This window comes from Artibeus jamaicensis, unplaced genomic scaffold, assembly GCF_021234435.1.
Source record: "Artibeus jamaicensis isolate MK-2021 breed Jamaican fruit bat unplaced genomic scaffold, CSHL_Jam_final scaffold_369, whole genome shotgun sequence".
Lineage (NCBI taxonomy): Eukaryota > Metazoa > Chordata > Mammalia > Chiroptera > Phyllostomidae > Artibeus > Artibeus jamaicensis.
In genome coordinates, this window is record NW_026522042.1 from 42,954,336 (window position 1) to 42,976,878 (window position 22,543).

General features: G+C 38.7%; 1 protein-coding gene across 2 annotated transcripts; it reads left to right on the plus strand.

The window, feature by feature from the left end:
* The first annotated feature begins 362 nt into the window (after positions 1 to 362).
* On the plus strand, positions 363 to 22,533 carry CDK7 (cyclin dependent kinase 7). 2 transcript variants are annotated; one of them, XM_037132807.2, is made up of 12 exons: positions 363 to 542; positions 862 to 921; positions 1,890 to 1,923; positions 2,762 to 2,829; positions 3,574 to 3,642; positions 6,566 to 6,676; positions 7,743 to 7,861; positions 10,116 to 10,215; positions 14,737 to 14,823; positions 16,379 to 16,528; positions 21,736 to 21,883; positions 22,335 to 22,533. In XM_037132807.2, the coding sequence occupies exons 1-12, from the start codon at positions 477 to 479 to the stop codon at positions 22,361 to 22,363; spliced, it is 1,041 nt and encodes a 346-aa protein (XP_036988702.1). In that variant the 5' UTR covers positions 363 to 476; the 3' UTR covers positions 22,364 to 22,533. The 2 variants fall into 2 exon arrangements, with proteins under 2 accessions (XP_036988702.1, XP_036988703.1); XM_037132808.2 differs by lacking the exons at positions 2,762 to 2,829; positions 3,574 to 3,642 and having other exon boundaries at positions 511 to 542.
* The last annotated feature ends 10 nt before the right edge of the window (positions 22,534 to 22,543 follow it).

Consider the following 22,543-nt stretch of genomic DNA (forward strand, 5'->3'; position numbering starts at 1 on the left):
GCGCAAGGCGTCCACAGTAACCGTGGAGACAGAACGCCCACGACCAAGAACCAGAAAGGGTGATCGCGTACAAAAGCTGACACTTCCACACTCAAACATGCCGATTAAGTCCCGAACTCAGAACCGTATCAGAACGCTCAGTTGTAGCCGGTAGTTAAAATATCTAGGTTACAACCGTAACTAGGTGACACAGACCAGAACCGCACAAAACAACCGGCTTCCAACGCCACGTGATCACGTGAGAGGCAACTTCTTCCGGGTTCCTCCGCGGTAACGCCGCTGGGCTCTACCCTGCGTAACTTCCGTGGGGTCGGACCTATTTAATAATACCCACGCCCATCCCGGAAGAGGGGTGGAGCTAGTTAAGCGGCGGAGCCTAGTGGACGGAAGTGGCTGTTGAAGTCTTTAAGGTAGCTTTAAATTCCTGCTGGCTTGGGACATAGGTCTCTCTAGCTGGTGTCGGGCTTCGCGTGCGGATGGCTGTGGACGTGAAGTCGCGAGCAAAGCGTTATGAAAAACTGGACTTCCTCGGGGAGGGACAGGTGAGGCTCTCCTGGATTCGGGGGATCCTGAGGGGATGGCGCCGGGTCGCCTCCTCTGGTCACAGGTTTTCTCGTGCAAGCCAGAGGACTGGTCTTTGGCGGAGGCTGCCCCGACGCAGCTGCTGCCCCGGTGTCCACCCTGAGCGGCCCTCTCCTTCCTGAATTACAGACAGGAACGGGGCGTGGACTGCCCAACTACATTTCCAGCTGCCACGAGCCCGCTCCAAGAGCCCTTGATTCTTCTCTTCTCAAAATCTAAAGTAAAAAGGCAAACAGAAATTTCCCACAAACTTAGGTTATTTTTTGTTTTTCTCTCTAGTTTGCTACAGTTTACAAGGCTAGAGACAAGAACACCAACCAGATTGTCGCCATTAAAAAAGTGAGTTACAGTTTGTTTTCTTTGAGTTTCTTGGAAGATGCAGGTGTGTGTGAGCTGGTAGATGGCCGTTTGACTAATCCTGACCGTGCTCTGCTGATGAGAACTTACGTCATTTTCAAAGAAGGCTAAATTTGTGAGTGCCTTGTATTCCAAGATTGAACTCCGGTTGCACTAGATTTCTGTTCCATTATTTGGAATGGAAATGAAGATGGAGCTGTATGTTTGCACTATAAACTCAGACGTTAGCAAAGGGGGTAAAGACAGCCAGTCCGTTGGGTTCTCAGAACTCTTTAATATCACTATTTCCACCTCACGTGCATCCACTCTGTACATCATTTTTGTGTTTTCTGTGTTCAGATTTACCATGAAAGGCTTTCACCAACATTGATGTGCATGCGTTTTTTTAAAATGATTTAACTAGCTTTTTTATATGCATGCATTCAAGAAACTTAGGTTATATTCAAATGACTTTCTATACGCCAGGCATTTTCACCTACATTTTTTCATTAACCCTCAAAACAGCCTTGCGAAATAGGTAAACTTTACACTTGAGGTACCTGAGGCTAAAAGAGATTAGATGACTTGTCAAGATGATACACAGGTAGCAATTGCTAAAGCTGAGCCGGAAGTCCAGGTGTCCTGCTGCCAGGTTGATTGCCCTTTCCCTACTACTGCAATCAATAACCCTCTCAAGGAGGGGCTGGCTGTTTGCTTATGTCTTTATTTATTGAGTGGTTTTCAATATGTAATTCAAAAACTTAAGGGGCAACAAATGGTAGGTACTTGATCCTTTCCTATATTACTCTTGTCTTTCTGATTCATGATTTCCATTCCCTTCTCGCCTACTAATACTAATTTCATGTGAGTTGCTTTATGTTTTTGCTGTCGTTTTTTGAAGTGTATGTGTCTGTGTGCATTCATTAAATCTAACTTAACATATTTTTAATGTTTGTTTTTTCCTCTAACAGATTAAACTTGGACATAGATCAGAAGCTAAAGATGGTAAGTTATTTCATGTAATTTGACAGAACTAGAAAGGTTTTTATTTCCACTGAGGAAATGAATAAAATATTAGAGTTAACAGTGGTCCTGGATAGAGTTATTGCAGGGTCCCAGAAGAGTAAAGGTAGATTCAGGAGAGAGACAGGATATTTGTGACTTCCACCCTTTAGATGTAGAGAAGAACATTCGAGTCATCATAGTAAATGGAAGGCATCAAGGGTATTAGTGTCTTGTCTTGCTGTCTTCATGTTTCAGGTATGGTTACAAGCCATTGTTTCTTCATTTTCTGAACTTCTAATTAATTCAAAAATTCGGTATATACCTTCATGGAAGTACACAAAGCTCACTATAGAACTCTTATTTCTCTTCCAAAGCTGTGTTTGCTAGAGTGCTAAGTCCTCTGTAGTCATCAAGAAATAGTTTCTATGGAAAAGGACTCGTCTGTGTAACACCTAGTACCAGATCTTATTTTTTATTTTGAGTTCTGTCCTTTGAATTGGGAAAGATACTCCTGCTAATGAAGAATCTCCTGCTAATACTGGTAGGGCAAGCTTATACCTTAGTGTCTGAATGCTGCACATGTTTTATTCCAGCAGTCTTTAGAACTGATACTTCAGAACTAAAATGAGTTCATTTTTCACCATTTATCATGGTCTGTGTAAGCGATTTTTAAAATAAAGCAATGTAAAAGGAAAACATGTCATTAAAATTGTCAAAAATAGCCCTTATTTTTGGTAGAATATTCACTGCTGTTTCCTGAGAGTCTAACCTTTCCCCAAAAATGTTTGTAAGGAGATCTGAGAATTATTTTTCACTTTTTCTTTGCCTTTTTATATAGGTATAAATAGAACAGCCTTAAGAGAGATAAAATTATTACAGGAGCTAAGTCATCCAAATATAATTGGTGTGAGTATGATCTAAATTTTTTCCGGGATTCGGGACCCTGCCTTTTCTAGTATGTTGGCTGAAGGCTCAGCAAAATGAATTGTTCTAAGCCAGCCTTGAAAAAAAACTTAAAAGCTTATCAGGCTGAAATGTATTTTCTATGTTAATTGTTCCTGTAGACAGTGTCTTTAAAACTGTACAGCTGAGGAAATAAATTAAATACTGGCATACAGGCTAATTTGTCAAGTCTTTTTGAAGCCCAGAGAGCTCTTGCATGTATAAGATCTTGAGCACATTCCCTCGCAACTCTGTGCCATAATCCCTGCCTTATAGGGCTGTTGGGAGGCTAGCTAAGTGAGTACGTGTACAGTACCTGGAGAAGTGCCTGGCATAGAGAGAGTGCACTCAGTCAGTGAATGATAGCTGCTGTTGCAACTTACAGGATTTTCTTAGGTAGGAATTTCACTGCAGTGGAGACTGAGGTGAGGTTTTCATTGATTCATTTCTCAATTGTAAGTCCTAAAATTTGGGGAAGAGGTTAAGTATTTAATGATTTTTTTTAAAATTAATAAAGTTTACATTTTTGTGCCTCAAAGTATAGATTCCCTAGCAAAAAGAGAGAGATAAATGTCAAATTTAATAAAATTGCTTAAACTCTACAGGGAATTATCAACTGCCCAAATAAAAAAAAAATTATTTAGTTGGTATAATGTTGCTAAGTATTTAATAAAGAATGACATCTTGATTATTTTGTTTGTTTTGCAGCTCCTTGATGCTTTTGGACATAAATCTAATATTAGTCTTGTCTTTGATTTTATGGAAACTGATCTAGAGGTAAGGCTAAGATGCCTGAAGGAATGGGGGTTTTTTGTTGTTTTTTGTGGGGTTTTTTTAATTAAAAAATTTTACCCTCTTTTTTTCTTATAGCATAGGAACCTCACAGACTGAGGTCAGACTCCACAATTGATTTTTTTTTAAAGATGTTATTTATTTTTAGAAGGGAAATGAGGGAGCCCTGGCTGGCATAGCTCAGTGGATTGAGCTCCGGCCTGCGAACCAGACAATCACAGTTTGATTCCCAGTCAGAGCACGCGCCTGGGTTGCAGGCCAGTTCCCAGCAGGGGACGCACAAAAGGCAACCATACATTGATGTTTCTCTACCTCTCTCCTTCCCTTCTCCTCTAAAGATAAATAAATAAAATCTTTAAAAAGGGAGGGGGGGATGAGGGAGAAAGAGGGAGAGAAACATCAGTGTGTGGTTGCCTCTCTCTTGCCCCCTACTGGGTACCTGACCTGCAACCCAGGCATGTGCCCTGACTGGGAATCAAACCAGCAACCCTTTGCTTCACAGGCCCATGCTCAATCCATTGAGCTACACCAGCCAGGACCTTTTTCTCTGTTTTTCAAGAGAACCTAAATGTTCATTTTCTACTTATGAAGATACTGGTAGTCAAAAGAATGCTTAATTTTGAAATCTGGATATGCCTACAATCTTCTGAATTGTTTATATTCTCAATGTTAAATACAAAGATGTGGATTTTTATTAGCATTTGTCTACCAGGTTATCCTATACATTATTGACATTTTTATTTTTGTGTTTTTTTAATTGATATTTTTAGAGAAATGAGTGTTAGGCCTTTGAAAAATTTTCTTTTCCATATTATCACACAATATCAGTCAACCTTTTGAAAGCCAAGTTTCTTTTTGAGAAAAACAAGATCTTATGTTTTTCAGTAATATCAATTGAATCTCAAAAACTGACAGTCCAAGGGTATGAAGCAACTGAAATTCTCATGCATTGCTGGTGAGACCACAAAATGGTGTGGCTACTTTGGCCTTGGCTGGGTAGCTCAGTTGGTTAGAGCATCATCCCAATACATCAAGGTTGCAAGTTCGGTTCCCTAGTCAGGGCACATACAAGAAGCAACCAATGAATGCATAAATAAGTAGAACAACAAATCATGTTTTTCTCTCTCTTTCCTCCTTCTATGTCTAAAATCAATAAATTAAAAAAATTTTTAAATGTTACAGGTACTTTGGAAAATAGTTTGGCAGTTTCTTTTTTTTATCAAGTATTTTACTATTGTTCTACTGTAGTTGTCCCAGTTTCCCCCCTTTTGCTCTCCTCCACCCAGCCCTCCCCCAACCCCATCTCACAGTCAGTCCCCTCCCTGTTGTCCATGGGTCATTCATACATGCGCCCTGACTAGTCCCTTCTTCTTTCTACCCTTATCCGCCTCCCCCCTCATCTGGTTGCTGTCAGTCTGTTCTTTGTTTCCATTCCTCTGGTTCTATATAGCTTGTTTGGCAGTTTCTTATATAGTAAAATATATATTTAAGTATGTTCTAGCAATACTACTCCTAGGTATTTATCAAAAAGAAACAAAAACATACCTACACAGAAATAAATTGGTACACAGATGTTTACCTGTATATAATTGCCCAAAGAGAAAACAGGCCAAAGAGCTTTCACCCAGTGAATGTACGAACCAACTGTGGTATATCCCTAAAATGGCATACTATTTGGGAATAAATGGAAATGAACAAATATGTGCAACAGTATAACAAATCTCAAATACATTATACAAAATGAAAGAAACCAGGTATAAAAGGCTGTGTGTTGTATGGTTCCATTTATATAAAAAGGCAAAAGTAAAGGAACAGAAATCAGATCAGTGGTTGCTGGGGTACAAGGAAGGATTGAGTATAGAAGGGCCTGAGAGAATTTGGGGGGATTATGAAACTATTCCCTGATTGTACTAGTGGTTATAGAAGTGGGTGTGTTCATTAAAATTCATGGAACTGCACTCTAAAAAGGGCGCATTTTGCCTAAATTTGATCCTAAAAAAATGGGAATTTTTAGTTCATGTAATTCATAAGTTTAGAAATAAACTGGTTTTAGGCACAATTTACAAACAATGCCATCAGAACTCAGTCTTGCACTTTCTTTTCTATTATCTTCATTCATGGGCATAATCTCTCCATATAGTGTCTTGGGCACTTAGCTTATATCCTTAGAGTTTAATAATCTTGTTCCTTTTGACTCTAGCACAACTATGTGGTCCAGTTGATTGTCTTTTTTTTTTAAATATTTTATTTATTTATTTTTAGATAGAGGGGAAGGAAAGGAGAGAGTGGGAGAGAAACATCAATGTGTGGTTGCCTCTCATGTGTCCTCCACTGGGGACCTGGCCTGCAACCCAGGCATGTGCCCTGACTGGGAATCGAATCGTGACCCTCTGCTTCACAGGCCCCTGCTCAGTCTACTGAGCTACACCAGCCAGGGCTCAGTTGATTGTCTTGACCAGGATCACATGTCTACCCCTGAACCAATCTCCTGGACGACAGGCTGTGGTAGTCATTGACTGTGCTTGGGCCTACTTCTAGAGGCCACAGGCAGTGGTCAGTCCATTTTTCACCACGAGGATTGAGGTAGTTTCCTAAAGCAGTGTCAAATGCCCCAGAATTAAAGCCCCCTATGATAAAATAAAAGCAGGAGGTGAAAAAACAAAGCAGCAAGAGAAAGGTACTTTGGGTACTTTAGAGAGAAAAGTACATAGGTACTTTTCTCTCTAAACCAAAGGTACTTTCCCTGATCGCATGATGGGAAATTCTGACAGTACTTCCTAAGGAGAGTTGGGCAACCTTTTCTTGAGATTCACCTGTACGAATACATTTTATGTCTGTAAATGATTTTATATGGTGGCATTTATTTGTAATAATAAAGGTACCTGTACATTGTACACCTGCTTTACAGGTTATAATAAAGGATAATAGTCTTGTGCTGACACCATCACACATCAAAGCCTATATGTTGATGACACTTCAAGGGTTAGAGTATTTACATCAGCATTGGATTCTACATAGGGTAAGGTTTCTCACCTAGTATGGTAACCTTTCTATATTGTTAAGTTTTATGGAACTAGTCTATTACCTAAATGGTCTGAATATGTAAATTGTTAAGATGTAGCTGGACTACTTTATCCCACCTTCTTCCTTGGTGTGTTCCTTTCAGTCGTTCCACCAGGTGGTGCTATGAGGACTGTAAATTACTATGTGAAATTTAGAAATGGAAGAGACCCATCTTTAATATTTTTCAAAAATGAAGAATTGTTAAGTTACTTAACCAAGGTTATATATATTTTTTAAGGTCAGTAACTGCTAACTGACAGTGTAAGAACCTGGATCTTTGGCTTTAAGTCTACTGTTCTTTGTGCTATAGCATCATAATCAGGGAAAAAAACACAGAATCTGGATTGAATTATACAATGCTAAAGTTCCTTTAGAAAAAATAATATTTCTGGTAGTCTAAAATTCTATGAAGTAATGAAACAAAATTTCTGAAATGGTTGATTCATTCTTCTGAACATTAACTATTGGAACAATACTGATAATTTAGATAGGTAGATATTCTTAGGCACCCTATTTAGGTAAATAGCTAAGAGTATATAATTCATAGTTGGTAACTCTCATACCTTAAACTTGGAATCCTGTTTAGGTTATTGCTAATATCTTCTTAGCATAGATTTTGAGACTGTTCCTCATCCTTTCTAAATGTGTAATGTTTTTATTTACTAAATTCACATATATTGTTGTTATTAAATTAGTGGCAGCAGCCATTTATTGACTATTCATTGTGATCCTGTCATGACACTAGGCTTTTTGCAGAAAATATTAAATATAAATCTCATAGCAACCCTGTAAAGTAGGTAAATTTAAGTTCAGTGAAATTAGGTACCTTGACCAAGGTCTCACTAGGTAATATGACCAATTTTCTTTTGCTTTGATGTTTTACCTCAGTGGAAAAATGTTGATTGTTTAATTTGGGGTGTTACCCTGCTTTTGCTAAGTTTAAAGTTAAGCCAGCTAAATGTTTTGTTATGTTGGTCTCACACACCCTTCTTACTTGTTTGTTTAAAACCTCCATAATGTAGGATCTGAAACCAAACAACTTGTTGCTAGATGAACATGGAGTGCTAAAGCTGGCAGATTTTGGCCTGGCCAAATCATTCGGGAGCCCCAATAGAGCTTATACACATCAGGTTGTAACCAGGTAAGAATCCCTTAAATAACTCAAAGTTTATATTGTGCAGGATATTAATGACAAGTGAGCATCATTTGGCTTCTCATGGCAGAATTTAGGAATCATTGTTGATGTTTTGTTGAAAACATAGCCATTTTTGTGTTATGTCTATCCTACCACAATGAGAAAAAATACAGCCCTTCAAGTAAGAGTTGCATTAAATCTGTCCTCAGACATTTATCTAGTAACTTTTTAGAGTAATTTGTATTTCTTTTTTCTTTTAAATACTTATTTATTTATTTATCTTTAGAGGGGAAGGAGAGAGGGAGAGAAACATCAATGTATGGTTGCCTCTAATGCATTCCCTGCTGGGAACTGGCCTGCAGGAAACTGGCTTGCAACCCAGGCATGTGCCCTGACTGGGAATTGAACCACGATCCTCTAGTTCGCAGACCTGCGCTCAATCCACTGAGCGACACCAGCCAGGGCCCTTTTTTTTTTTTGATAATGACCATATCATCTTTTTTAGAGAGAGAGGGGAAGGTAGAAGAAAGAAAGGGAGAGAAACATTAATCAGTTGCCCCAACTGATCTCGCACGCACCCCAACCAGGACAAAACCTGCAGCCTAAGCATGTGCCCTGACCTGGAATAAAACCATTGAGCTTTCACTTTACAGGATGTTGTCCAACCAACTGAGTCATACTGGTCGGGGCTAATTTATGCTTCTCTGACATTTTAGTTAGGTAGTCTGTAACTTTAGTGATTATTTTACATTATCACCTGATTGGAGGGCCTGTGTTTACTTTATTAGTTGTGATTCCATATATTCTTCACTGTGAATGAAAACTCTCTAAACAAAGAAGTACATTGATGTTTTAATTTCTCATATTATTATACTTTTTTTTTTTTTTACCTTTTTTGTTTTTTATCTTTACCCAAGGACATGCTTATTTATTTTAGGAGAGGGGAATGGAGGGAAAAAGAGAGGGAGAGAAACATCAATATGAGAAACATTGATCAGTTGCCTCTCATATAGTCCCCAACTAGGGACTGAATCCGCAACCCAGGTATGTGCCCTGACGGGGAACATGTGTTTATATTTTTTGTATACACAAAGTAAAAATCATATTAAATAGATAGGGACAATAGATTTTATCTTTTTTTATCAGGGTGGCATTTTTTAATTTCTAAAAGTTTTTTAAGAATTTGAGATCTTCATTTTCTCTATCTATTCCTTTGAGTTACTTTGTCAACTTCTTCCAGGTAGATCTCAGTGAGCATCAATCACCTGAACCTTAGTAAGACATAAGGGATATAAGTAGTTATTCATGTAATTGCTGGAAAGATTAAGCTGATGGGATTAATTTCAGGAATTTAGGAAAATAGGGACCCACATACAAAGCACTGTATACAGGACTTTTCATCTATCAATTTCTCATGTTTTCTTTTCATGCAAATCAAATGCTAGTAATAGTAATAGGTCAAGTTAAAATGAGGACTAAGAGTTGACAGATTAATGATGTGGATATCATTGTTGACTTAGACAAGAGCCATGTTAGTGGAGTGGTAGGAATGAGAGCCTGATTGAAAAGAGTTTAAGAGGATGAGAGAAGAGGACTTAGAGATAATAAGAGCAGACAGCTCTTAAGACTAACCAGAGAATGAGGAGGTAGCTGTTAGGGGAAATAGGGTCTTAAGAAGTTTTTGTTGCTTCTTAGGTTTTAAGTTTATTTTTTAGAGCCATAGAAATAATGGTATGTTTGTATATTCGTAGTAATAGTTTAGTAGAGAACAGAAAGTTGATTTAAGAGAAAGAGGGGAGAATTATAGGAGCAATATCCTTGAAAATAGGCAAAAGACATGAAAGTCAAATTGAAAGATTGACTTTAAAACAGTCAAGGGTAATTACAGATAGGAAGGCGGATTGTGTGAGTACAAAGGACTGTAGGTGAGTCTGTAGAAAACTGAATTTCACCCTGGGTGATATGGCTTAGTGGATTGAGCACCAGCCTGCTAACCAAAGGATCAACGGTTTGATTCCTAGTCAGGACACATGTCTGGATTGCCAGCCAAGTCCAGCCCCCAAGAGGGGGCATATGAGAGGCAGCCACACATTGATGTTTCCCTCTCTCTTTCTCCTTCCCTTCCCCTCTCTCTAAAAATAAATATTTTTTTAAAGAAAAAACTGAATTTCATTAGTGAGATGATGTTTCACTAAGTTTTCCCTAAGAAATACTGTAATAACTGTATTTTAACATGACTGTATTTCTTTTTGTTCTTCAGGTGGTATCGAGCCCCTGAGTTACTGTTTGGTGCAAGAATGTACGGTGTCGGTGTAGACATGTGGGCTGTTGGCTGTATATTAGCAGAGTTGCTTCTGAGGGTAAGTCTTGAATTGCTATACACACTTCAGTATTGTTATAGGTATTTGTGGAGGAATTAATCTTCCTAGAGAGAAGAACAACATCCTTACAACAGAAAGCTAACAAACAGACCAATAATAAAAAAACCCTACCCCAATACAATCTTTTTATTAATGCTAATGGCTAATGTGAGATTGAGAATACCTCCCATTTAGGACAATAAAGGTTTCATTGTTGATCATTTCTGTCTTCTGAAATATAACTATAGTAAAACACTTATTGGGCCGTAATATGGCAATATCTCTACAGTAACTTAATATGTTAGGGTGAACCTTTGTCCCTGGGATTTCATTTGGGGCTGTTTAAATGTACAAGCAAGGGTGTCCAATCTTTTGGCATCTCTGGGCCACACTGGAAAAGTTATCTGGGCCACACGATAAATGCATTGCGAAAGGTAATCACACACAAAAAAATCTCATAATGTTTTAAGTAAATTTATGATTTTGTATTGGGCTGCATGTGGCTCATAGGCTATAGGTTGGACCACCCCTATGGGCTATGTAATACCAACCAGTGCAGCTGCAACTCTGTAGCTAATGTTGAACCTAGTGTGAGAGAGTCATTTTAGCTTAGTTCAAGCAGAGCAGATGTGGTGGTCCTACTGACACCATTTTACAGTAAAGCATCCTTGCTCTGCCCTCATTGGATGGAAAGACGCTGGCTTAGAAACTTTTCTTTAAAGTTCAGGTTAGCCCTTCAGAATGATGAAGAGTAAGGAATATTAGGGAATCCTTCTAAAGCTGATTTTTCTCCCTACATTCCAGATTCCAGTTCCTAATCTTTCTCCTCAAGCCATATTTAAAGAAATGTGAACCCAAGACATAAAAATACAGTTGTTTATTTCCTTGAACACAGAAAGCAGCTTCTGTACACCAGAGAGAAAAATTACCTTCTTAAACATTGTTTTTGGGGTTTTTTTTCCAGTTTAATGTCATTTTTATGCATTGTTTTGAGCTCATCCCTCTGGGTGCTTGCAGAACAAACCCTCACACTTAGACTTGAGGATGACATAGTCTGTTGCTATACTGGGTCCTGTGAGTTGGCTGCTACAAGAACACAGAGTTTACCACAAGCCCACATTTGACAGTGTGTCAGCAACCAAAAGCACCGTTCACTCATGACCAAGAAAAAGAACAGTTCCCTAGCCACTAATGTTATAATTTACTACTGAGAAAGTAAGAGGAGACAGTTTAAAAATTGTGGATATGACTAAAATCATAGTGGGAATCTTACCCTTTGGCATTCTTGCTGGAATCATTATTAAGGTTACCAAAAAATGGGTAGGTAGCCCTAATTGGTGAAGAATTGTACCATTTCCCCATATTTTTGTTCTGCACAATTAAGAAAAAATATATTTTTTAAGATTTTATTTATTTTTAGAGAGAGGGGAAAGGTGGGAGAAAGAGGGAGAGAAACATCAATGTGTGGTTGCCTCACACCTGCCCCATACTGGGAACCTGGCCTACAAGCAAGACACGGGCCCTGACTAGTAATCGAACCATTGACCCTTTGGTTTTCAGGCCCACACTCAATATACTGAGCTATACCAACCAGGATATTTTTTATGTTTTAAGCCGTCCATTTGCTCATTAGAAAATATGATATATGAAAATGATCTCCATAAAGTTCTAGATCTGTAGTGAGATCCTGTAGTCCAAACAGATAATAACTGGAAGCAGAATAGTTATATAACATTATTATATATAATTACAAATTATATATTTTAATTACCTTATATAATTAAAATGGCAAATTATGTCAGTATTATATAATATCAATAGTTATATAATATTGAAAGCAGAGCTCTTCCAGCCAAGATGGAGGCTTAGGTGGAAACACTGCATCCTCGTACAACAAAGTTTTAGTAACAAACGCAATCAAAACACAGAAAATTGAACTGTACGGAAGTCTGACAGCAACGAGCCATTCAGCCAGACAAGTAAGAGGGGTGGAGCCAGCGGCTGGTAGAGAGGGGTCAGACAGGAAAAATAGGTAGACTGACCCAGGAGCGCAGGCGGTTGGCAGATCCCAGGCGCGGGGTGACAACGGGCAGACCCAGTGAGCGCACAAGGTGGCTGGCTGACTGCGGTCACACATTTCACAGGCAGATAAACCAGGCAAAGGAGCGAGCAGTGAGACAGACCCAGCAGGCTAGGAATTAGAGCCTGAAAGCAACAATTGGAAAAACCTTCGGGGTCGAGGTGCTGGGAGAAGCTCCCAGGCTCGCACAGTTTGTTGGAGAGACCCACAGGGTCCTAGAGGGTGCGCAGACCCACCACACACCTGCGAGCCGGCACCAGGGCGGCCAGGTTTGCTTGCAGGAAGCAGCAGAGGGGACCAAAATCTGAGAGAGGGAGCAGAACAAACGCCATTGCCCCTCTCTGAACCTGGCCCCACATACAGCATCATAACCCAGCAACTGGGTTCTCCTGCCCTGGTGAACATCTAAAGGCTCCCCACCTCATATGTAACAGGTGCGAACAGACCAAAACACTATGGCTAAAGAACAGTTCAGAGCCCCAGAGCCTATAATTCTAAGTGACCAAGAGATAGCCAACCTATCAGATGCACAGTTCAAAACACTGGTGAACAGGATGCTCACAGAACTGGTTGATTTTAGTCACAAATTAGACAAACAAATGAAGGCTAAACTAATTCAAATGAAGGGAATTCCACAGGAAACCAATAGTAATGGAAAGGAAACTGGGACTCAAATCAAGGGAGTGGACCAGAAGGAAGAAAAAAATGACCAAACAGAAAAGAATGAAGAAACAAGAATTCAAAAAAATGAGAGACTTAGGAACCTCCAGGACATCTTTAAACGTTCTAACAACCGAATTATAGGGGTACCAGAAGAGGAAGAGCAACAAGTGGAAAACTTATTTGAACAAATAATAAAGGAGAACTTCCCCTAATCTGGCAAAGGTAATAGACTTCCAGGAAGTCCAGGAAGCTCAGAGTCCCAAAGAAGTTGGACCCAAAAAGAAACACATCAAGGCACATCATCATTACATTAGCCAAGATTAAAATGAAGGAGAGAATCCTAGAAGCAGCAAGAGATAAGGGGATAGTCACCTACAAAGGAATTCCCATCAGACTGTCAGCTGATTTCTCAAAAGAGACCTTATAGGCAAGAAGGGGCTGGAAAGAAGTATTCCAAGTCATGAAATCCAAAGACCTACATCCAAGATTGCTGCGTCCAGCAAAGCTTTCATTTAGAATGGAAGGGCAGATAAAGTGCTTCTCAGATAAGGTCAAGTTCAAGGAGTTCATCATCCCCAAGCCCTTATTATATGAAATGTTAAAGGGACTTATCTAAGAAAAAGGTAAAAAAAAAAGATGAACAGTGAAAGGACAGCAAACACAGTTATTAACAACCACACCTAAAACAAAAGCAAACTAAGAGGACAGCTAGATCAGGAGCAGAACCGTAGAAATGGAGAGCACATGGAGGGTTAGCAAGAGGGGAGTGGAAGGAGGAGAAGGGGGGAGAGGCTACAGAGAATAAGCATAGACAGTAGGTAGAAAATAGGGGAGAGGGCAAGAATAATATGGGAAATATAGAATCTAAAGAACTTGTGACACATGGACATGAACTGAAGGGGGGGTAATGATGGGGGAGGGAGTGTGCAGGGTGAGGGGAATGAAGGGGGAAATAGGATAACTAATGGCATAATCAATAAAATATATTTAAAAAACAGAATAATTAATAGATTTGCTATTAGGAGCATTCATCCCTTTTCTGTAGTGTTGGTTTTTTTTAATATAAATTTTATAAAAGTAGGATTAGGCCTTGGCTATATAGCTCAATTAGTTAGTGTCATCCAGATATGCCAAGGTTTCTGGTTTGATTCCCAGTCAGGTCACATACCAAAGTGAACCAAAAGCCCTGGCTGTTGTTGCTCAGTGGACTGAGCACCAGCCTGAGAACCAAAGGGTCTCCGGTTTGATTCCCAGTCAGGGCATATGCCTGGGTTGCAGGCCAGGTCCCCAGTGGGGGGGCGTGCAACCACACAGTGATGTTTTTTAAAGAACCAATGAATGCATGGAACAAAAATTAATCTCTTCCTTCTCCGTCTCAAAGTCAATGAGTGAAAATTAAATATTGTTTTTAAAAAGGGATTAAAAAGCTACTTAAACTAGAAAACAGGAGCAGTAATAAGCCTATATCTAACTAAAGTAGTCGATACAGTTCAAATCATTTTAGAAGAAAAATTCTCTATATTCTGAAACTGTTAAAAGACACAAATGTTTTTACCAGTGATAAGTGTTCATTAGAGATTTGTGGAGTGAATAAAATGGGCAGTGTGGTGGTGCTGTGTATTCGGTTATCAACGCCAGGATCTAATGCCACATCCAGGATACCTCAACTACATTTTAATTTTTGTCACAGTTTAGTTTTTATTATTAAATTTCTAGTCTTACTTGCGTGATAGCTATTACAAACCACCTTGAATTTTCTGCCTCTTACTTTCATTCAGGTTCCTTTTTTGCCAGGAGATTCAGACCTGGATCAACTAACAAGAATATTTGAAACTTTGGGCACACCAACTGAGGAGCAGTGGCCTGTAAGCCTTCATACACTTTCTGTACATAGTGCTGCCATGTAAATATTCTTAAAGAGATGCATTCATTGTCTTAATTTGCTAGTAATTTTAGTTGCTAAATATTACGAATATAGTTCAGTAAAATATCCTCACTTGTTTACCCTTAAATTAAAATTACAGACCTTTTGATTTTTTTTCCTATTCTAGCTCCATCTCCTGGGGAATAAGTATTAGAAAAGAGAAATTTTAATTAGACTACCTTCTGGTTAAAACTGCAGTAAAATTATCTGAAACTGAAATTAGGTTTAAGGAATTTCTTTCCTGCTATTACTTCCTCAGCTTTCTAATTAAAAGTTAGCTCTAGCCCTCGCTGGTGTAGCTCAGTGGATTGAGCACAGGCCTGTGAACCAAAAGTTAGCTCTATGTTCTAATTGTAAAACGTGCCCTAATAGCTATTATTTATTGATGTTTATTTATAGCTGTGATCCTTTTTGAGTTCATTTTTGTATGAGGTCAGGGTGAAGTTTTAAGTTTTGAAATTAGGTAGGCTGGTTCCTCTCACTGTTTTGTTCTGTTTTGTTTTTCAGTTTTTTTGTTGTTGTTTTGTTTTTTAGCTATTTTAGTTCCTTTGGCTTCCATATAAATTTTAGAATAATCTTATATAATTTCCCAGAACTTTGGTAAGAATGCCATTAAATCTATATATAAGTTACAGGAGAATTAACATCTTTTTTTTTTTTAAGATTTTATTTATCTTTAGAGGGGAAGGGAAGGAGAGAGGGAAAGAAACATCAATGTATGGTTGCCTCTCTTGCATCCCCTGGTGGGAACTGGCCTGCAACCCAGGCGTGTGCCCTGACTGGGAATCAAACTGCGATCCTTGGGTTCGAAGGCCCGCGCTCAGTCCACTGAGCTACACCAGCCAGTGCTAATTAGTATTTCTTAATGGAATGGCTTTTTTGACTTTATAATGATAAGTCTTCCAGTCCATAAACTTGATAGGCCTCACCATTTATTTAGAGCATTGATTTTTTTCATCAGTGTTGTATAGCTTTTTTTTTTTAAGGTTTTATTTATTTATCTTTAGAGGGGAAGGGAAGGAGAGAGGGAGAGAAATATCAATGTATGGTTGCCTCTCGTGTGTCCCCTGCCGGGAACTGGCCTGCAACCCAGGCATGTGCCCTGACTGGGAATCGAACCGCAATCGTGTGTTTCGCAGGCCCGCACTCGATCCACTGAGCTACACCAGCCAGGGCCAGTGTTGTATAGCTTTTAGTATAGGACTACTACACATGCTTTGCTCGATTTTTACTTGTTTCATTGTTCTTTTTGAATGACTCTAAATGACATTTTTAAAATTTCAGTGTCCACAAGTTCATTGCTAGCATATAGAGCTACAATTGATTTTTGTGTGTTTTATATTTTGCAACTTTGCTCTACTCATGAATTCTTGTTTTTAAATAGATTTCTTTGCATTTTCTACATATTATTCATATGACAGTTTTATTTTTTCATTTGACATCTGTATGCCTTTTAATCCTTTACTAAGGTTTGAGTTATAAAACTATTTTTACAGGACATGTGTAGTCTCCCAGACTTCGTGACGTTTAAGAGTTTCCCTGGAATCCCGTTGCAGCACATCTTCATTGCCGCAGGAGACGACCTGCTGGCTCTCATACAAGGCTTGTTCTCATTTAACCCCTGTACTCGGATTACAGCCACTCAGGTATTTTAGCATATGTTCCTTACAAGGTGAGGGTAATCTTAACCGTAGCACTGATAAGATAAAAACAGAATTTCATTAGATTTCTGACATTCTTTAAATACTAGAAAGATGTGTTTTTGTTTTAAGGAATAACAAATTTTATCTTCAAGCTATAAGCACTATTTTGACTGGTAATTACATTATGCATGCACCACTACAGGAGAGTTTATCGGGAACATAAATACATAACTCTTTCTTTCTTTTTTTAAGATTTTTACTTATTTATTTTGAGAGAGGGAGGAAGGGAAGGATAAAGAGAGAGAGAGAAACATTGATGTGAGAGGGAAATGTCATCAGTTGCCTCTTGTAAGCACCCCAACCAAGGACCTGGCCCACAACCCAGGCATTTGTCCTAACAAGGAATCGAACCAGCAACATTTTGGTTCAGAGGCTGGCACTCAAACCACTGAACTACACCAGCTAGGGCTCTATTCCATAATTAATTGGCCTTCAAGTGGTCTATTTAAAGAGGAAAAAATAAGCTTTGTAATTGTTAAGACACTAGTACATTTAAATTAAATGTTTTGTATTAATATAAATCTCATACCAAGGCTAATGCCTAAAGTCTTTTGTTCATTCCCATAAAATGCACTCCAGATACTGGCACTGGTATGGTCGCAGTCCAAAAGGGATAATGGGGAGAAAGTGGTTTAGTCTGATGTAACTGTGTGCTTAAAAGAGATCGGATGATAGTCCAAGTAGAACGAACACTGAAACTGACAGTTGTTTAAGGGAAATAAGAATCAAACTCAAGAAAAATGTGAAAATCCAAGTATGTCTGCTCTTATAAACAGAGAAATGTCATCCAACACATTTTTGTGTTGGATGAGCTATAGATTTGAAATAAAAATTCTCGTTTTAAAAACAAACACACTGACCCTTGCTGGGTAGCTCAGTGGGTTAGAGCATCATCCTGATGGACCCAAGTTGTGGGTACCATCTCTATTCTGGGCACACAGAAGAATCAACCAATGACAGCATACATAAGTGGGACAATTCATCCTAGTTCTCTCTCCACACCTCCTTTCTCTCTCTTCTAAAATCAGTACATTAAAAAAAAATTTTTTTTTTTTTAAAAACAAGCACACAAACGAAAAGACTCACAAACACTTAAAATCGGTTGGGGGATAATGTGCAACACAGTGCAGTGCTTTAGCTTCACAAAGGAAGAGACTGATTCAAATGGAATATGAAGTCTTCCCGTCTAACAAAACATGTTAATGCACAATATATCAAGGATACAAAGTGGGTTTTTTCCACTTTTTTATTACAGCCTACCAGGTCATTATTTAAAGCATTTACTTTTGTAAGCCTTCTCTTTTTATGTAACAGCTACATTAATACATACATGCTAGATATTTTACCATTAGAATTACTCTTCTAATTTCAAACAAGTAACACACTATAGTTTCACCCACACGTGTATATATGTATATTATCGCCATTATAAAGAACTTGAGACCAGGTCAAATTATCTAGAAAGTTGTTTTCATTAATAGTAAAACTCAGAACCTACAGAAAAATAGTAGCTGTGGTAACTGATTTGAGCTGTATTTTGACATAACAAATTGTTTAAAATGGGCTTTGCTTTTTGCTCAGTCGCTCCACCTGGATGTGGACAAGTGTAGTGATGGCTGAGGGAGGTGTAAGGGGATAAATGGTAATGGAAAAAATATAAGAAAGATTAAATTTTTAAAGATACTAAATAGCACAGAGAATTTCGAGAGAAAAAAGAATGGGGTTTGGCTCTAAAAGTTGGAATGAGGTACTCTTCAATTTTTAGATCTGGTGTAGCTCAGAATTAGCTCAGTTAACTTAGAGAACTACAATGAATTGGAAGTAACACTTTACAAATGCAACTCTTTGGAAGTAAGAAATCTCTAAATCAGTACTTCAAAATAATATGATTTTGGTGGGGGGGGGATGCTTGAAGATTTTATATGGACCTTTTTTGACCCTAAGAGGATTATCCAAAAGGAAATACCTTAAATTATTGTGGATGTTAAACAGTACTATGATGCAAATTCAGCGTGAACTCGACAAATATGTCTTTCAGAAAAAAGTATTTTTATTGGAATTTTGGCCTGCAGTAGAATATCTTGTAGACCATAGGACTTGTAGTAAATAGAAATAACCTTGGGCAGGTCCTTTCAAGCATCGTTTCTGTCAATTAGCAGTGGCTTGTTGGATTTTAATCTCTTGTTGCCAATCTGCTGCATCTTTTTTAAAGCTCTGCTTTTAATAATTTATATTTACATGATTTGGAATCTGAATACAGTGTGGTACAAAAGTAGGTTTACAGTTGTATGTGAAACACAGAATATTTTTAACTTCTAATTTTAATTTTCCCATTATCATTTATGCCCCCATACCTTCTTCCACCTCCACTCATCCCACTCCCCCAGAATTTATTCTTGAATTATTTATCATTGTATTTTTTTTCGTATGAACAACTGTAAAATTTTGCCCCCTGCTCTTCATGTAGATGTTGCAATAAGTAAATTTGGATTTTCTTTTTAAGCAAGTTTCTTTGTGTTTTGACCTTTAGAGCCCATTATGTGTAGAGAGCTGAATTACACAATGGGGTGGGCAAAAAACCCCACCAGAATTTATAAAAAATTGTGTATTTATTCTTACATGTTTAAACTGTAGTCACCCTCAGAGTACTCTCTGTTCGATTGATACAATCCACCTGTTCAGACGTTTTTGTTTTTCCCACTGCTTTAAACAGTTTTCTAAGTCACTGATTTTGACTTTTAGCCCTTCTGCCATTTTTTGTTTCACCTCTTACACACTGGCAAAAATGTTTTCTTTGAGGACTTTTTTCTTCTGGAGAAACAAAAAAAAAGTTGCTTGGGGTGAGATTGGGTGAATAGGGAGGGTAGGGCTTGGGGGTCATGCCATTTTTGGTCCAAAACTGCTGAACCACTCAAGCGCCTGTGAGGACAGAGTCTTCAAATAACAAACTCACTGAAGTGAAGTACAGCCTCTCACAACAAGGCCAGCTGTACACTGATACAGAGGGGAAGCCTGTACTAAAAGGGGCCCACCCTCCAGAAGATAATTTGTGGGGGGTTTTTTGGTCCCCTTCATATCTTACTAAGGATATTTCATATTTAGTATAAACTATTTAATTGTGGAAAAACTGGAAGGTAGTGTTTTTCTTCCAGTAATGAATTTATTAGCCAAGCTTAGGCTGCTAGATGTTTGTTTATTCGTAGTAATTTGCTTGTCCAAATACTTGAAATTAATTTTGTTTTGGGAGCAGGGATATTCACATAGTATTCTTTTTATTTTTATTTTATTGATTATGCCATTACAGTTGTTCTATTCCCCCCCCCCTGCACTCCCCCCCCCCCACCATTCCCCCCTTTAGTTTATGACCATGGGTCTCAAGTTCTTTAGATTCTATATTTCCCATACTATTCTTGCCCTCCCCCCTATCTATTTGCTACCTACTGTCTATGCTACTTATTTTCTGTACCTTCTCCCCCCTTCTCCTTCTCCCACTCCCCCTGTTGCTAACCCTCCATGAGATCTTCATTTGGGTTCTGCTCCTGATCTAGCTGTCCTCTTAGTTTGCTTTTGTTTTAGATGTGGTTGTTAATGACTGAGTTTGCTGTCCTTTCACTGTTCATCTTTTTTATCTTCTTTTTCTTAGGTAAGTCCCTTTAGCATTTCATATAATAAGGGCTTGGTGATGTTGAACTCCTTGAATTTGATCTTATCTGAGAAGCACTTTATCTGTCCTTCCATTCTAAATGAAAGTTTTGCTGGATAGAGTAATCTTGGTTGTAGGTCTTTGGATTTCATGACTTGGAATACCTCTTTCCAGCCCCTTCTTGCCTGTAAGGTCTCTTGAGAAATCAGCTGAGTCTGATGGGAACTCCTTTGCAGGTGACTATCCCCTTATCTCTTGCTGCTTCTAGGATTCTGTCCTTCATTTTAATCTTGGCTAATGTAATGATGATGTGCCTTGATGTGTTTCTTTTTGGGTCCAACTTCTTTGGGACTCTCTGAGCTTCCCGGATTTCCTGGAAGTCTGTTTCCTTTGCCAGATTGGGCAAGTTCTCCTTTATTATTTGTTCAAATAGGTATTCCACTGGTGGCTGTTCCTTTCCCCCTTCTGGTACCCCTATAATTCAGATGTTGGTACTTTTAAAGATGTCCTGGAGGTTCCTAAGTCTCTCATTTTTTTGAATTCTTGTTTCTTCATATTTTCCTGTTGGAACATTTTTTCCTTCTTTCTGGTCCACTCCATTGATTTGAGACCCAGTTTCCTTTTCATCACTATTGGTTTCCTGTGGAATTCCCTTCATTTCAATTAGTTTAGCCTTCATATGTTTCTCTAATTTGTGACTAAAATCAATTAGTTCTGTGAGCATCCTGATCACCAGTGTTTTGAACTGTGCATCTGAAAGTTTTGCTGTTTGTCGCTTAGAGTTATGGGCTCTGGGGCTTTGAGATCTTCTTGAGCCATTTTTGGTCTATTTGCACCCGTTCAGTATGAGGAGCAGAGCCTTAAGTGTTTACCCAGGCGGGGCCGCCCAAGTCGCTGGGTTGTGACGCTGTATGTGGGGGTGGGGTCAGAGCGGGGAAATGGTGGCCCCCTCTGCTGCCTCTTGCCGCTAGGGCCTGCTTGGTCCTGTCTCACCACCCACTCCCTCACTGGTCTATCCACATACGAATGCGCACCACAGTCAACAAGCCGTCCTGCGCCCTCGCCAGATCCCCAGGTTGCTCACTGGGTCACTCACTGGGTTGCTCACTGGGTCTGCCCTTTGCAACCCCACCCCTGGGATCTGCGCGCCTGAGTCCGTCTGACCCCGTCTGACCGAGTTTTCCTGTGTAACCCCACTCCGCCAGCTGCTGGTTTCGTCCCTCTTACTGGTCAGGCTGAAGCATTCATTATTATCAGACTTCCAAAAAGTTCAGTTTTCTGTGTTCTGGTTGTGTTTTCTGTTGCTAATATTTTGTTGTCTGTAAACTTGGTTGTGTGAGAAAGCACGGCATCTCCACCTATGCCTCCATCTTGGTGGAACTAAAGTGAAAATGTTTCTTCACATAGTATTTTTAATGTTCCCAACAATTTTGGAGGTCGGATTTTTCTTAAACACGGTTCAGATACTCACTTAAAAGTTTACTTTCTTTGGTGTTTATTTTAAAAGGCATTGAAAACTAAATATTTCAGTAATCGGCCAGGGCCCACACCTGGATGTCATCTGCCAAGACCAAACTGTCCAGTGGAGGCATTAAAGGAGCAGACTAATCCATCTTTGGCAACCAAACGAAAGAGGACAGAGGCTTTAGAGCAAGGTGAGACTCTCATTTTTATAAGAAATGCAGTGGATTCAGAAAACTCCAAATGGCTAATGCATAGCTAATGATGGAGGACAGCTAAGGAATGTAGATTGTGAGCTATTTACTTTTTATAAATTTAAATTGTATAAAGTAGATAGAATGTGGTATTTTAATATTAGCTACATTTGCTCCCATTGAAAATATTTACATCATACTCTTTAAAAGGACAAGGGCACTTTTGAGTACCTCAGAGCTATGAGAACTATCAGTGTGTGCCTTATTCTCTTCATAAACTCTTACTGGTACACCGTATGCTTAATGTTTAACAAATGCTATTGGGAAAAATCAAAACAAGTAAAGTAAATGTAATGGGAATTCAATGACTGGCTAAAATGACACAAACAAAACTGCATAAACATAAGATTAAATGTGAACAACCTTTTTTCTCCCCCCCCCCCCCCCCCAGGAGGATTACCCAAGAAGCTAATCTTTTAGTTACAGACAACACTGGATAGTATTTTACTACTGAAGAAAATAGTCAAAAAGGCAAATAATGAAAAAATAGTAAACCATTAAATAAATGCTGTAGAAGGAATTTGTAAATATTCTACACATGTAAAATATGTAAAACTGAGTTATTTTTATTAAATGTATTTTAAAACAAACTTAATTTTG